General features: G+C 37.2%; 1 protein-coding gene across 3 annotated transcripts in view; it reads right to left on the minus strand.

Annotated features, from left to right (window-relative positions):
* The window catches only part of LOC139142709 (protein SON-like), a 28397-nt gene that overhangs the window by 2971 nt on the left and 7715 nt on the right, over positions 1 to 17711 (minus strand). Inside the window, exons 3-9 of one of the 3 annotated variants that reach the window (XR_011554454.1) lie at positions 10303 to 10487; positions 9126 to 9425; positions 7718 to 7828; positions 7124 to 7246; positions 4397 to 4468; positions 1104 to 1251; positions 104 to 291 (exon numbers count right to left, since the gene is read on the minus strand). Coding sequence is in view for 2 of the 3 variants with exons in the window: in XM_070712779.1 (XP_070568880.1) it covers positions 104 to 291; positions 1104 to 1251; positions 7124 to 7246; positions 7718 to 7828; positions 9126 to 9425; positions 10303 to 10487 (1055 nt within the window). In the remaining variant the exon portion in view is untranslated. Of the gene's footprint in view, positions 1 to 103; positions 292 to 1103; positions 1252 to 4389; positions 4469 to 7123; positions 7247 to 7717; positions 7829 to 9125; positions 9426 to 10302; positions 10488 to 17711 lie in introns of those variants that run through there. The other 2 variants (XM_070712779.1, XM_070712780.1) reach the window with 2 other exon arrangements.

Genomic DNA, 17711 nt, shown 5'->3' on the forward strand with positions numbered 1-17711 from the left:
TCATAATTTAACATCGTAGCATGGTGGTGGAAGAAGAACTCTACAAATCACATATCAGATACCACTGCCATGAAAGGAAGTCAATGTCCACATTTCAACTAACCTTAAAAACAAAATTTTTCTTATGGTCTGGTCCGCTGTCATGCTCCAGGGTGAATTCTGGAGGAGGCCACTTTCGTTTGTTGCAGATTTCCATCAAAGCCGACACTGGATGTTTTCCAGACAGATCTCTGATAATGGGAGCTGGAACAGAGGCCTTCTTCTTCTGAGCTTCGCCAGTGGCCACAAGACCTAGATGAGGACACAGACAGTTAAAAAATTAACACCTTTAACCACCATGGTTTGGCCCAAACCCATTGTTATCAATGTCACTGTGGACCTGTTGACATTCAATCAAGGGTGAACAGGTTAAAGACTCACATAGTTCAAAAGCTTTTCACATTACTCTTCCTTCTCCAAGTGGTTAAAGTATTGTTGAACTTCATTGAGAAGAAATCTGATACTTTATGAACTTGCACTTAGAACTACCATTTGATTGATCTTTGATCCGTTCAACATCCACAGTGTCTATTCTTATTACATGCCTCGAGGTGACTGCAAATCAGTGCATTGATTTGAATAGGAACATCCGGGATGTTAGCGGGCCGGTGAACGATGTACTGACTGGTTTCCATGGTTACCCGGGCCAGTGAAGCCTTTCGATGTTTTCGACGTCAAAGTAGACGCTTAACGCTAGATGTAAAATATCCATGCGCGCACTGCTATTTGGACTTGCGTTAAAATCTGTTTGATGCTGGTCGATAATGGTAAAATTGTTTGAAAATGCCCTGCATGTAACTAAATGTTAAATAGCATTGTGAAGAGGCATGTAATAAAAATATTATTGCCTGAATACATGGGTTTATGTGCCCTCGCAGCAGGAGACAATTTGCCCACCTGGCGTCAGGCAAATTGTCACCTGCTCTCGGGCACCTAAACCCATGTATTCAGGCAATAATATATAATGGGAATATCAAAATCACACCTCACTTATACACAAATTCAGTTATTTACTTTGAATTCATAATATTTGCAAAGACTTCATGTTTTAGGGCAGAACTTACCTCTTCTGTCAGTTTTCACATCCAGGCTGAGTGGAAGAAGGGAGCCCTCATTGTTCTTGCCGAGTCCCTCGCCTTGCTTCCAACCCATCTTCTGTAGTAAATACATACCCATTCCGCCTCTGACCGGCGCTGTGTTATGAAACATATCCTAATACACAAATGGACAGACCAGAACAAAATAAAGTTAAACCACACTCTCTATTATTAATCAAACTGCTAAAACAGAAAAGAACACAGACAAAATCAAAAGTCCCAGAGGGCGCCCTCTAGAGGCCCTTTGGAACTCATAATAACTTCACGGTAAAAAATATAAAAAATTCTCACACAAATATACTATTCACTCTATTTTATGTCACAAATAGCGACAGTACACTATAGGAGAGATTTCTTTCATGTACCATTTAGGGCAACTCAACCCCATGCAAATTACAGGTATGTTGTGGTTTGTTGAGTGTCAAAAGTACAAATATTAGACTGAGACCAAATTGTGGCTAAAAGGTATACACTATTTTGTTAACAGCAACTAACATACGCTGCGAGACTTGACTGATATTGTACTTCCTAAACTGGCCCCCAGTCACTTGGCTTTTCTAAGCAGCAGTTACTGGCTGTGGGCCAAGGTGTTCACCTCACGATCTACGCAACAGCCTTCATTTAGCATGACAGTGTACTGAAGCTTATTCCTTTGATTTATTGTGTTTTGATATCAAATGCCCACAGACTTGCAGCAAGTCTATACCATTCTCCAAATTGCAATATTTCAGTACCATTGAGACATGGTACACATATTGCAGATGATTCCTTCTTCAGTAAAAAATTAACGTCTTGACTATCATAATATACAGAAACTCTGTACCAGACATGTACTGAACAAGTATAGGATCTCAACAGAACTTTCTGGTACTCAAGATGTATGGTAATATATTACGCCTCCAGATTTCATGCATTTAAGACAGTTGAAGGACTATAAGGGCAAATGTAAACTTGTCTACTGAGTTCACGATTCAATGAGAAATTACAATACGGCTGCTTGTGTGTGTAAAATCATTTTCAAGGTTTCATTATCTGCAGTTGTCACAGTTAATGTATAATTGCAGGGTATATTTTCAAAAGGCAGTACTTTCACCCCTTTCACCAGAATGGTTTGGCCCAAAGTTATTGTTACCAATGGTAAGTGTAATACAGCAAGTGTGGACCTGTTTACGGGTAATGGGAGGTGAGTGGATTACGCTCTTCTTATGATCTGTCATTCCATTTCTGTTGTAATTTTCTACGTAACACTGTTGCAATATGATCTCTAAATGTTGATATGTCTCTCAAAGGGAATTCAACCTGTCAGATTATCATAAGCAAGTGCTTGTTTGTACAAGTCTACAATAAGACTGGGTTTTACATGAAATCAATGTCTGGGAATCCACTCAATGAAAGACCCATAGAATGCATAAAGGATAGTTTTTGAGACATTTTAAATTTTTACAATAATTTTTTCTGGACTGCTGCTCATGTGGACTTACTTTGAAGCCTGTTTAATAAGAAACTGTTTCATCTTTTTGAAAATCAACAATTTTTTCTCTGTGGAGTCAAAAAGTGTACAACCGCCACATTGACATTCAAATATCTGCAAATTTGGGGTAATTTGTTTCTGAAAGCCTACTCTTTACATGAAGAACCCGAATTTTTGTTTTTGATGATGAGAGAAAATGGTTTAAAAATTTCCTTGCAGGAAGTTTTCCAAAAGTTTAAAACTTCCTTTTCTGAAGCACATGTTTCGTTGACAGAATAAGATACACTGCAGTTGAAGTAAAGTCGACAGACATTATCAAATAATCTAGAACCAAATACAATCCCTTGGAAAGTCAAAAACCTGCATAATTATTATTTTCTGTAAGTTCTGGAATTTTCTGTGATTTCTTTGGAAATGAAAGATAATCAAAGAAAGAGAAGTTAAGCGACTCAAAATCTTGAATTAAAATTTTGGTTTGATTGTCATGTTTATCATATCTGTAATTTTGAAAGAGAGGAAGTCAATACAGGGTGTAGGAAGTCTATCAAATGGTAGCCACACATAACTTTCAATCAACATATATTTTGGGGGGTTTGTCAATCATTTCAAGTTCAGTAAGACTTTAATACACAGAGAATGAGATTCACAGTTACTTTGAATATGGTTTTACTGAGTTTGAAAAAATTTATTGTACAAACAGGCATTCATTTTCAATATGCTCTGAAGTATTTTAGAATACTGTAAAAGCATTAATTATTCACAAGGATTTAATTTCACTATTTTTTGCACAAACACAAAATCCACTAACCTGTGAAAATGTTAAATAACAATAGAATCCATTGTTTTACTGGCCAAAACAGTAAACTTAAATCCCAGTGAAATGTCTTTAAAATCAAAATAGTAAAATTAAATTCTTGTGAAAATTAATGATTTTATAGTAGTAGGGAAAAGTTTTCATGACGAACAAAAGGTTTTTAACATAGAAAACTTTGGTAAACATTTCAACTACAGAATCACAAAAAATAACTTTTCCTTCTTCCTTTAAATCATTGAAAAGTTATAACAAAAGCTAAAATACTTTTATTTCACCTTCATTATTTGAGATGGTAACAAAATATACTAAGGGACCATCTCAGATTGTCATATAAGTTAAAGAAACGAAATTCCTTCATTTAGATCAAAACCCCCTCCCCCTCCCCCTAAACGAAAGTTCAAAAATGTGGAATGTTGGTATCTGCCTGAGAGAACTATGTACTGAGAATTATGTGTCTCGTGAAGACTGCAGTATTCTGTGCTGTTTCATCAATACAGTGAGAGTGAAATGACTAGATGTGGTTAGAGCAGGCAGACACTTCATCTTTATAATTTAATGAATGAAAGGTTTCGAATACAATGTTACTGTCGGTAAATTGTATTTGGGACACGAACGAGCTAGAAACAGTTACTGTAAAATTGTTGGCACTAGTGTGCAGTTTTTTTTATTTTTACACAAAAAGAACTTGTGATCACAATAAAAGTGCTAAAGTGAAGTTCACTAATTGAATGGAGGTCAAACCCCCTCCACCTGTAAATGAATGAATTTCGCTTTTTGAACTTATGCCACGATCTGAGACGGCCCCTAACACCAAGCAAACATTTTCATTTCAAACCCTTTCATTCACAAATCTCTCACATCCATGTAAGTTTATCTCACTTTATATTTGAAGTTTGACATAAATTTGATTTTTAAAATGAGTTCATTTTTTAGATGTCTGAACAAAAGAAAGGAGGTGTCATACTTACTACCTACCTATCATAGCGATGTCAAAGTCCACTAGCCACTTGGTGACTGCACGTCTGCTTCAAATGTTATCATTGCAGCCTGCAACAAGTTTCCAGTTATCATCAAGGGCTTTACACATCCCCTTTGGCCTTTTGACCCCAATTGCTTGACCTGTCGGTCACTTAAATTGTTTCCCGCCAAAAAGTTTTGTCAAACATTTCCACAACTTTCTAAAATTCTATTAATTTCTGGCTTTATTTTGGACAAAGCAGACAAGAAATTCAAAGTCGTTTGAAACTATGTTGTACTCATTTGTACTCAAAACATATTGTTTTGATTTTCAAGAAATGTACTATAGTTGCAAAACAAAGGTTTTCATATCATCGTCTTTGAGCATATTTTAGTTTAGTCTAAATCATTTGAAAAGTAAAACACCAGTTTAGAAACTTGTATTGCGTTCGAAAAAAGTAGGAAATCAAATTGACATCCAATTAACTTTCAAACTAGACCACATAGATAAAGATATGTTCACGCAATACCGTATATGCTAATGATCAAAATATGCTAATGAGCTAAATATGCTAATCAGCAAAAGGTTGTTCTCTGTAATGTACAGTAGAACAAGGTTTCATTTGATACTTGCATCATGAGTGATCGACATTTTTTCAGTTCTTAGATGAGAAAGTATTTCATAACAGCCACTTTGTCCCTTTGGTAAACTGTACTTTGAAGGGATTATGCAAATTGACAGTTATGTCATAAACATGAATAATTTAAATATTTAAAGATAAGATCAAAACATTTCTTTACATTTCATTGTTTTATCCAAACATTGACATAATTTCATTTAAACTTTATTTCACACAATTTTTATTCAGATTTGTCATGGATGTGGAATTTTGTCTCTCCTGCTTAGATGTCAATGTTGAAAATAATTCAAAACTGCAGAAAAATATGAAAAGAACCAAATATTTTGGTGGGAACCAAATGCACTGGCATGCCAGCGGTTATTGGCCAGGATGACTTTTTAGCCCTGTATTGAGAAAAGTAAATAAATTTATGGAGTTTGCCGGGGCTTTTGGGTTTTCTATGTCTATATATCTTCAACAGAAAGTAAATAGCCCAAATGCACTAGGGCAATAATAGCTATATGCAGGATAGTGTTATACTATAGAGCCTGACTAGTAAGGTCTAATTAACTGACGATGTTTAATTTATAACAAAGAATGTTTTTGCTATTATGTAGTTGGTCAGTTTCTATGTTTTATCTTTCAATGTTTGAATGAAAAATCTTTGTTTCTTTGATTGGTAAATACCTTACACGAGTTGTTCATTTAGTTTTAGTTGTAATTATTTCAATATTTCATTGGTTCATTTTGTAGGGCTTTCAAACTTTATTAAATTTAATACACGTAATAACGCATTTTAACATGATGCACAAGGATAAGTAATAATTTTGTTATATAAACTTTGTACAGTGTTTTAATTGCATTGGCTGAAATTAAATATGATAGCACTATTAATAGCAAAATGTGTTGTTTACTATTGTGCATTTCTCCCATTTTTTTAAAAGATTCTAAACCCCTTTTCTTGTTTTTGAGAACGGAGGATGTTGGTGAGAGTAGAATGGCCTTCTTGTGCGTTTTTTTAAATTGTGGGATTCTTAACCAGACTTGATAGTGTGGTTTATGACACCACTGTCTGACTGCAACTTGGGATGTGAAAGCCCATGAGATAACAGAGAGTCATGGTTTGAAGAAAGGAGGGTTAAAAGTCAGGTCTCCTATCCCCAAACCAAAATGACAGGAAACAGGTTGCTCGGCAGATTTTAATAGTCAGCTGAAGTCCTCATTGTACATTGCCTCCTAACTTTCTAAATGCTTTTGTTTCCTTATCTTCAAACTTTCAATTGTTTTTCATATTTCATACAGAACACTGTTTGGTAATCTGTTAATACAGATTAATTTGTATTTGAATGTGTAATCGTTTGGCTATGGGAACAAGGAAAGCTATGCCAAAATGTTGCGAAAATGATGAATTTTTCTTTTTCGTCGCGGTATAAATTTTCACAAAAAATTTACGGCTCAATCAGAGGGCGAAAAACAAAGGATTCAAGTAACTCATAATTAAATGCCTAAGCTTAGGCTGATATCTATCATTCAAGAATATTTCTTGCCTTTACCAGCACTGTACAAATAAGAACTCCACACTGACTATTGGGTTGATGGAATCTTTGAAAATAAACTCAAAGAATTTTTTGTTTTGGTTTGAAGACTCAAGTGGATCAGGTAGGTATCCACACAGTCCTCAGTCCTCTGGTAAGCTTGTCTTCTGGTACAACTGATTGACAAAATGAGCAAAGTTTTTTGAGTGTATCACCATCATGTCATGATGAAAATCATGGCTGGAAATTTTGGAATACCTTGTGCAACTTTGCAAAAGCATGGAATGTAGCATATTTAAAACACTTTTTCATGATTTGGTACAAATATCATTGTTAACGACAACGAGGGTGGGCCTGAGGGTGGAGTAGGGTGAACAAGTCGAGGGGACATTGCGGTGGGTCAAATAGTGATAAAAGACTGGACAACAAAATGTCATCATGATGGTGGTACAATCAAAAACACCAACACAAACAAAAATAAAATGAATATTGTTTGAAAATGCATCAAAACAAGTACAGAAATCATGATTTTTTTGTCTGACATAACTTGAAGGAAGTATACGTTCACCTCCAAGGTTGTGATTGCATACCTTTTTAGCCCATGCCTGTGCTTTAGGATTGGAGTTTGCGAGTTGTTCAGGTCGTAACATTTGTGCATCCGTTGAGCCTGTGAACTGTCCTGGCTTCTGTCCTGACTGTGCCCATGACTGTATCTGTGGACAAAATATAACATACAGTCACGACCAAAGTGGTAAATGCCAGTTTAACAATACACAGTAAGGCTAGTAGTAGAAAGCAAGAACAAACAATTTGGCTTCACTTTGATCCAAACATAGTGTCATGACCTTGGAGTGAGCAAATCTAGGGGTCAAGGGTCATCAAACTTTCTTTGCTCAGACCAGTGAATACCTATGCACTTATACAGTAAAGAATGTACGCAGCAGTAGAAACCCACAGTGCAGGAGTACCGGAGTGACACTGCTACTGATCTTGAGATCACAAAGAATTGAATAAAATTGACTGAACCAATCAATGTTCTTGAAATGGCAACTATGAGTTGACATGCATTTTAACGATAGCTGATAATGTTACTGGCAAGTTCCTTGGGTCATTTTGTCAACAAATTGATATGCCTATAACTGACTTCTTGCATTTAAAAGAAATTTAAGAAGCAGCATACATACCTGTTGGTTTGCCTTGTACATGAGTCCCATGGCTTCTACATCATTGGGATTATGCTGCAGTTTCCTCATGGCTTGCAAGCGTTCTGAAACCATGGTGCTGATATCAACAGACTGAATAAAAACAAAAATTGAATGTGTAAATTGTGTTTTTGGAAGAGAAATTTATTTCTCTGAAGATGAAAGCAGTATACTGTAATATTGTCTTTCCCACGTTTGCCTGATGTTAGTTTGATTTGCTGAAACTTGCGATAGCTTTAAAACAATCTTACTAATACGGTATATCTCTGAATTTGCTGTGTTTAGAGGTAGAGTGTGCCTCAGGCACAGTGTATCAGCATCAGGCACAGTGTATCGGCCTCAGTCACAGCGTATCGGCCTCAGGCACCGCATATCGCCCTCAAGCACAGTGTATCGGCCTCAGGCACAGCGTATCTGCCTCAGGCACAGTGTATCGGCCTCAGGCACAGTGTATCGGCCTCAGGCACAGTGTATCGGCCTCAGGCACAGTGTATCAGCCTCAGGCATAGTGTATCGGCCTCAGGCATAGTGTATCGGTCTTGGGCACAGTGTATCGGCCTCAGGCATAGTGTATCGGCCTCAGGCACAGTGTATCGGCCTCAGGCACAGTGTATCAGCCTCAGGCATAGTGTATCGGCCTCAGGCATAGTGTATCGGCCTCAGGCATAGCGTATCGGCCTCAGGCATAGTGTATCGGCCTCAGGCATAGTGTATCGGCCTCAGGCACAGTGTATCGGCCTCAGGCATAGCGTATCGGCCTCAGGCATAGTGTATCAGCCTCAGGCATAGTGTATCGGCCTCAGGCACAGTTTATCTGACTCTCACATTTTTATATAACTTTCCTGGTATGTTTCTTGTGTGGAATAATCCCAAAGACTGAAATAAATGAAGTCTTTGCTATCTTGCTGCTTTGAAAATCAGAACTTCAATTTCCTCAATAGAATGAACAGACAACCAGTCATATTGAATTTCAAATATCGATAAAATTTAAGGTTATTTGTTTTGCTTAATTTGTGTGAGGACTCCTGTCTTTCATTCTTTCTTTTAAAAGGGGATGGTTGAAAGTTTTCTTTCAGAAAGTGGAGTTAGAGTTTAAATTTTTCAGTTTTGAGTCAGGTTCTACCTCAATTTAGTGTATCTACACCTCTATCACAATCATTTTCAAAGATGCTGTCTGTTCACCCTATGATCCAAGCTCTCTGTGTAAAACTTAGAAATCCAGTTTGTAAAACAACAGAATTAGGTTAAACCATGAACGTAAAGGGTTGAAACAACATCTTTCACAGAATGAGGAGAATTTTGGATGGTAATGTTCTCAAGAAGTTTGAGGGGCGATAACATGCAACAAAATCTTTGGTGGGAATTACATTTGACATCCTGGCATACTTACAGGTGGTTGTACTGTAGGAAACACTACATTGTTTTCAGGTTTAGTGGGTGGGGTCTCTTTATCTTCCGGTGGGGTGACAGAATCAGCTTTACTTGATGAATCTGCCGTACTTTGGACGGGTTCACTGCTGGCAGTGTCAGTCTTCTTGCTCTCCTCTTCCTTCTTTTCCACTGGCACCCACTCTCCGTACGGATCCATGTGATTGTGTTCGGATTCTTTTTTCCTGTGTTGTGTCCCGCTGGAGACGGGAAATTGCAGTAGGAGGGTGTCCTTGTCCTGCACTGGTTTTTGTACAGCATTCTGGGAGGCGAAAAATTAACACTTTTCAACGATGAAAATTTCAACTCTTTCTTCAAAATAAATAAATACATGTGAATAGCAGTACATGTAGGTCCTTGTACACTGTCTGTACATCAAATTTTCAACAAAATAAGTTCTGGTAATCTGTCTTGATGCCGTAGCGGTCTTGAAGATCCGCCTTCATCACAATGTCACAAGATGATCATATGTACATTTGTATTCTATGGTTTATTACCTCTGAGACAACTCATTTTGAATGAAATTGGTTAACAGGTCTGAATACTGGCTCAGGGGATAAAACATTGAAGACTAGGTCGGTGGAGTAGCCTGTTTCAGTCACTGGCATGCCACCACTCCTGCACATTTGCAGGATTTCCCCTTTTTCTTACCTCATTTGCATATTTTTGACACTGACATGTTCATTTGAACAACGTCACATTTCAACCCCTGGGTCTACCTGTACACCAAATACTGTAATGGTAGGTGTGGCGATTTGGGAGCTTTAGCATGTGACGGACATACATCCGCACATACATACAGACATACAGACGCCACCAACTCACTATATAAGCTCTTTTTGGTTTTTATATACATACCAAATAAGAGCTAAAAATTGTAATTTGGCAGCCAAATTGGATCATACCACATAACAAGTCAGTATGCACATATGCAAGGTTGTCATACCCTGTTCCTATGCCAGGTTTGAATGAAATCTTTTGAGGCACACCTGGATAACTGGTCTGGTGGAAGAAAAGTTGGACAGGATTGCTGTCTAGCAGCCTTACTGAATACAAGACAATAAGAGAACTGTCAGATTTTGCATGTTTTAGAATCTACGCCTTGCAGCGAATTCAAAACAGCAACATCATCTCCATACCTTGATATTCATGACGATTGGTAATGGATGACTTTTCACTTGGAATGGATGATGCAGGAAAGGTGTGTCTTCTTCATCACTTCCAACAGGAATATTTACTGGATCCTCATCCGATGAATCAACTTCTTGCTGTTTCTCTGAAATCTTCTTGCACACGTTTGTCAACTCATCGATAGTTTTACCTCCTATAAACATGTACATGATAAGAGTAATTTGTCATTCAGATAATAAAATAAAATATTCTGAGTAAAACCGATAAAGATATTGATGCCCGGTTGAAAATCTAGCACCTTATTTGTAAATCAGTGTCAACATATGAAATCTTCGTTTACATAAAAAGCATAAAATAATGAAACTTAATTACTCTGAATTATGCATAAAACTATATTTCTCATGGTACAATTTGTCAAAAAGTCTCCCAATACATTCTTCAATATGCCTATAGTTTTCTTCCAAAACAGGACAAATGACGGATATAACACGCAACACTACTGTATCATCAGCACAGTGTTTGTTAAAAACAGCATAAACTGAAATTAATTCAATTTATATTGTTACCAGTGTAACTTCTAACAAACATATTGTTTTTTAAAGTTTGAGTCCATTTGAAGATTTGTCAAACTTCTCTTTCAGCCCTATATGCAGTCCGGGTCAGCTCCAAAATTGGAGACTCATTATGATAATGTATTCCGGCATTAAGCCAATCATCGACCAGATTACATCATTAATAAAGTACAGGTCACGCTGGGTCACAAATTACCCATCAAGTGTGATCGGCAGTTTTGGGCCGCTTATTAAGCCCCTGTCTTGTGAATTTCGACGAATTTCGACAGTCGACATAATCCACGTGTTCTGCAGAAGGTCATGTCCAACAAGGAGTCCGATTAGTGAACAAATATTCGAAATATTGACGATTCATTTCTACCCCCAGTTTATCGATTTCGCTCCAGTACCGAGAATCATTTTGTGGATGTTCGTCATCTCTATTAGAAATACTGTTATAAAGGTTATTTGTGTAGGTACGCGTATAACATTTTGCAAGAAAGAAGAGCAATGTCAGAGCTTTAAAACGATACCTGTTTTGTAGTTGTCAAACGCAGACTAAAAATGGTACGCGATTTTGAAAATGTGTTGACAGAGTGGCCACACAACTGTTCCCAATACGGTAGAATTTGTATCGCTGCCATCTCCGATACAAATGGGGTATTCTGAACGATCTGTGTAGGTACACGATTTATATTTCGCAGGACTTCAAGCCAGAGTCTAGGAATCACAGCGATATATGGGGTTGGTTGTCTTAGCCAGAATAAAACTGGTACGCGATTTTGAAATTGTGTTTTGATAGAGTGGCCACACAACTGTTCGACATTATGACAGAATACGGCGCGGGAGTTCGACACAGTATGGCGTACGTAACGAAGGACGCATGTGGAGGTTGCCAGGAAATACAATTTTTACTGATGGCGCGCTGGCCGCTGATTGGCTAAGAGAGGGGAAAATATTATGGTATAGCGTCTCCAATTTTGGAGCTGACCCGGACTGATATGTATCTTTTCATGTCACTTGTGCATGATAGACATTATTGCTGAAGGATTTCATGTCACATATGCATTATTGATGACTAACACAACTTATCATGACAGTTTCTGTACAGTCATGGATAATCACACATAAAACAATGGAAAAATCTGACTATACTATTCCAACTACAGTACTTTTTGGAATAATGGGCTAATGTAATGGATGTTAGGTTTGTACCAAGATAAATCTTACCAAGGTTCCCAAATCATGAATCATATTACAAGAATCTCTCTTGATATATTAGGGAACTACAGAAATGTTGCTGGGGTTCCCTACCCATTAACTTATGTACCGAATGGGACATTGGGAGTCTGAAAACTACGAAGAATGGTAGCTGTATTTTTTACACAATGTGGACACTTTCATAGTGTTTTGTTTTGTTATATACTTCCTGTTACAGCTCATTGAAATTTCAAATTAGAGGATATGACATTTCAGTCAAGCTTGTGTAAATACATATATGTATTTGACCACAGTCCCTCTATCCACCGGTCTGGAAACGCCTATTGTAAAAGGTGTTAATCACCTAGACCGCACAGCCAAAGCGCAACACGGTCACGTGATACCAGTGCGTCGCTTGGTTTTGACCTCTGTGTCAAGGCAGACGTTTGTCCTGTCGAATCTTCACTGTTTTTGGCACTATAAAGTGTTCTCTGCATCTATCTTCGAAACCAAGACAGAAATAACCATATCCTGAAACCGGTGTGTGTTTTTCGTGATCCTTCTCCCATCGTAAATGATGCAAGTGTGCGATAATTTCTGGGGTTGATCGCTTCGAGTGTGTTGACAAAGCACAAGCAACGGCTGGAATCACACCGGAAAATTTGTCGTCCCTTTCTCTTGCAATGCTTGTAGTCAGTGCCTCCAAATATGATCTAAATATGTTTTCTGTGTAATATTCTGTGAAATCATGTCTGCTAACTGAGCAGAATGGGAACGACAACTGCAGAAATGCACATAGATCGTATATTTTCCCATGTAGCGTCAATATGGCGAACTCGCGATACGTACGCTCGCACTCAGACACGGTAAATGCCTTTTACAAAATGCTATATATCAACACAATAACAAGTTTGGTAATGAACTACTCAGCTTTCAATGTTAACATTCGGCTGATTTTGCCTGTCTTCTTGATTTCGGGCAACAGTCCATGACACTTGTGAACACTGCGTCGTCATTTTGTTTTTCGATCGTGATCATAATGCAACTATAATGTGTCGTCCCTTTCAAGCTTTATCTAGAGGGGCAACGATACCCATTTAATGAAAAAGCGTCAATGACACTGTAGCTCCCATCCTGGACTATTTAGTGTTTGTTCTCTGGTCAGTTATTTGAACATGTGTGAAAGGGATAAAGTGCATGAAGTGAAAATACTTAAATGAAATGTACTGGAGACAGTGAAATATGTTTAATGTAATTATTCAGAATATAAAATGGAAAAAATACAGAATTAGATACATCGAATACTGTGATACAACCATTAACTCAACAAGTCATTTACAATGACATAGTCCCCACTTGTAATAGGAGTATTAGTCTTGATGGGGCAGGAAAATGTGGTCATTAAGAAGTATCACTGGGTGTATATGTGAGATCTATGGGCACATAGGTCTATGTCGTTGTTCCCAATTTGAAACACATGAGGCATGTCTAAGTTATGGTTCTAAATTGGTAAGAAAGATCAGACCTCTAGCAGTATTGGCCAGCCAAGAAATACATCTGCGCATTATAAATGAGGTACAAGATGTGACATCTTAAGGTCTAATATCCTATCACAATTGGAGGGTATAGAACTTGTGGTTACTGAAATATGCATATATATGTATAATCAAGGTCAAAGGTCATCGAGGTCATCGAGGACATTTTGAAAAAATAAATTATATTGCTAATTAATCCCTATATGCCAAAAAATCAGATCTCTAGCTCTATTCGCTTGCCCAGAATTAGATGTGTACATAATTAATGAGGTAAAGCGTGTGTTGTCATAAGGTCTCCCATCCTACTAAATACAAAGGACATAGCACTTGTGGTTACTTATTTATTGACATAAACATATATTTTAGGTAAAAGGTCATCAAGGTCACATGACATTTGGTCAAAAAATTTCTCTCCTATAGTTATCCCTATATACCAAAAATCAGACATCCAGCTCTATTGGCTCGCTCAGAATGAGATATGCGCATAATTATTTAGGTACAGTATGTGGCGTCATAAGGTGTCCAATCATACCATACATGAAGGCTGTAGCACTTGTGGTTACTGAGTTATGGACAAATATGTATATTCAGCGTTTCCGTTACAATTTCAAAACTTGCGTACGATTTTACGCAACTGAGTTTTTATTTGCGTAAAATGTATTCAAAATGCGTACGGTAGGAATCAGTATCTGAAGTGACCTGGGCAGTCTTTTCTGTAGAACTTGGGGGTTTCCTGTAATGCGCATGCTCTATTAACAAAAAACAACAACCTGGGGGGCTTCAAGGTGTAGCTGAACGTTTCCGAAAAATTTTGCGTAAAATACGCAGGATTTTGCGTTAACGGAAACACTGTATATTTGAGGTCAAAGGTCACCGAGGTCACATGACATTTTGTCAAAAAAATTGTATTGCTAAGTTATCCCTATATACCAAAAATCAGACCTCTAGCTCTATTGGCTCGCTCAAAATTAGATATGCGCATAATTAATGAGGTACAATATGTGGCGTCATAAGGTGTCCCATCATACCATACATGAAGGCTGTAGCACTTGTGGTTACTGAGTTATGGACAAATATGTATATTTGAGGTCAAAGGTCACCGAGGTCACGTGACATTTTGTAAAAAAAAATTGTATTGCTAAGTTATCCCTATATACCAAAAATCAGACCTCTAGCTCTATTGGCTCGCTCAAAATTAGATATGTGCATAATTAATGAGGTACAATATGTGGCGTCATAAGGTGTCCCATCATACCATATACGAAGGGTGGTAGCACTTGTGGTTACTGAGTTATGGACAAATATGTATATTTGAGATCAAAGGTCATCAAGGTCACATGACATTTTCTCAAAATATCCGAGATATCTGCGTGAACTGATGGACTCACGGATGGACGAACAGACGGACATGACCCAATCTATAAGCCCACTGGACTTCATCCGTGGGGACTAAAAATTGTGTCACTGCATCCTTTTTGCAATATGAATAGATGAGAAACTAAATTTTTATTTTTTGTGGCCTTATACATGGGAGTCTATGGAGATCTGCCTTATACATGGGAGTCTATGGATGTGTAAACTAAAAATATGCAAATTTCACCATGATTTGCCCAAATTTGGGAAAGGTCACTCCTATGCACTTCCATACCAAGTTTCAAATCAATCGGACTTGTGGTTTCAGAGAAGAAGATTTTTTGACCAAAAATGGGAGAAAATTACAAAAATTCATGAAAAATAGCAAGTCCAAGATACTGACCCAAGATGTGCACAATCATTTCATGTCAGCCCAAAGTACTTACATGCTAATTTTTCATGTAATCTGCTCAGTGGTTATTGAGTTTTTTCAATTTTGACTGTTTTTACATTTTTTCACTTAATTTGCATATTTTTGGCAATGACAACTTCATTTGAACAAAATCTCATCTACAGCCCATCATCCATGTACACACCAAATATCAAGATGAAATGTACAGCGGTTTTGGAGTTTTTGATGTTGACATACAGACATACAGACATACAGACATACAGACATACATACATACAGACATTTCCCTAGCCTATAAGAATAGCTTCCATTGCCATATATACATATGGCTATGGGAGCTAAAAAAATAGTTTCTCATAATCATATTTTTCATCTACACAACAAATATCAAATCAGTAAGTACTGCAGTTCTCAAGATATTTGAGTGGACGGACGCCTCACAAACGGAATACATACATACAACATACATACATACATACATACATACATACACACAGACTGACGACGGACGCCGGATGGATACCCATCCCAATAGCTTCTATAGACTATAGTCTATAGTAGCTAAAAACTTTGAATATATTGTTGGAAACCAAACCTGCTGAAATCACCTCAGCTATGTTTTCTCATTATTTTTTACCGCATTTCAACACCAAATACAGTTTACCATTTCAAATGCTTACTGAATCACCGCATTATCTTGAACATAGGGCCAATGTCCCTGAAGCTACTATAGACATGGATACTAAATTAAGTATTTCCTGACTGTATGAAATCATCTCACTAAGGTCATCCTAGGGACCTGTTAGCCAAATATTAAAACTGTCTGACCAGCGGTTTTGAAAAAAACAAGCGACCCAATAGTCGACAGAGCTCTGCTGTGTTATGTAGAGAGCAACTTTTCGTGACATGTATTGATGAAGAAGGTTGAGATCTTTGATAGCTCATTGCAGGATGGCCTGACCTAAAATGGCAAAATTAGCTGCAAAAATACAAAATTGATGATTTCATCATAATTATGTATAAAAATGTATACCAAATATCAAAGCTATCACATGACTAACTTTTGAGAAACAAATATTTTGACCAAAAACGGCAAAAATTGACTCAAAAATACAAAAATTGAAGATTTCATCAAATTTCACTATATCACACTAAGAGAACCCCTAGGAACCTGTATACCAAATATCAAAGGCATCAGACAAGTAGTTTTTGAGAAACACATTTTTTGACCAAAAATGGCAAAAATTGCACCAAAAATACAAAATTGCAGATTTCATCATATATTCTATATATCATATTAAGTTTATCTGTAGGAACCTGTAAACCAAATATCAAAGCTGTCAGACGAGCGGTTTTGATGAAATAAATTTTTGACCAAAAATGACAAAAAAATTCCTTAAAAATACAGATTTGCATATTTCATCACAATTTGAACAAATCCAAGTTGGGTTATCCCTAGGGAACTGTATACCAAATATCAAAGCTGTCTGACCAGCGGTTATGAAGAAGGAGATTTTTTACCAAAAACGCCTTTTTTGGCACTAATTTGCATATTTTTGGCAATGACAACTTTATTTGAACAAAATCTCATCTACAGCCCATCATCCATGTACACACCAAATATCAAGATGAAATGTGCAGCGGTTTTGGAGTTTTTGATGTTGACGGACAGACATACAGACATACAGACATACAGACACACAGACATACAGACATACATACATACAGACATTTCCCTAGCCTATAAGAATAGCTTCCATTGCCATATATACATATGGCTATGGGAGCTAAAAACTAAAGTGTTTAGCCTTTCTTAACCCTTTTCCTGCCAAGTCCATATTTCACCACCAGGTCAAAATGGTTAAAATTAATGAAACACAACGTATTCTATATGTGTATTTTAACATAATACTGTACATTTGAAGGCTGTTGAAAACATAATACTGTAAAGTTGATTTTTTTTGGACAAAAGATGCTATAACATACCAAGCCAAGTGGGTGAAAATACGTCATGTTTTGGCTCAATACCGCTTTTTTACTGACTTGGCTGATGGGGAAGTGATACAGTTATTACTGTCTGGCAGGAAAAGGGTTAAGGGAACAAGTTGTAATGTTTTGTGATATTCTGAAAAAAATAGTGCCAATGGCACTTGATCACAACTGGCACATTGTGAAACTACTGTATCTCTGGGTACACCTGTACATGAAATACTGAATGGGTAGGTGCTGCGGGTTTGGAGTTTGTCAGTAAATCCACACAGAAAACAAAGTCCCGAAGTAGCAAATTCCAGCCATTTTCAAACCACACTGTTTGTCAGTGGGGTAAGCAATATTCGCAAAAATCACATTTCCAGGCTAATAGCAGA

The sequence above is a fragment of the Ptychodera flava genome, chromosome 10 (assembly GCF_041260155.1).
Source record: "Ptychodera flava strain L36383 chromosome 10, AS_Pfla_20210202, whole genome shotgun sequence".
NCBI classification, from domain to species: Eukaryota; Metazoa; Hemichordata; class Enteropneusta; family Ptychoderidae; genus Ptychodera; species Ptychodera flava.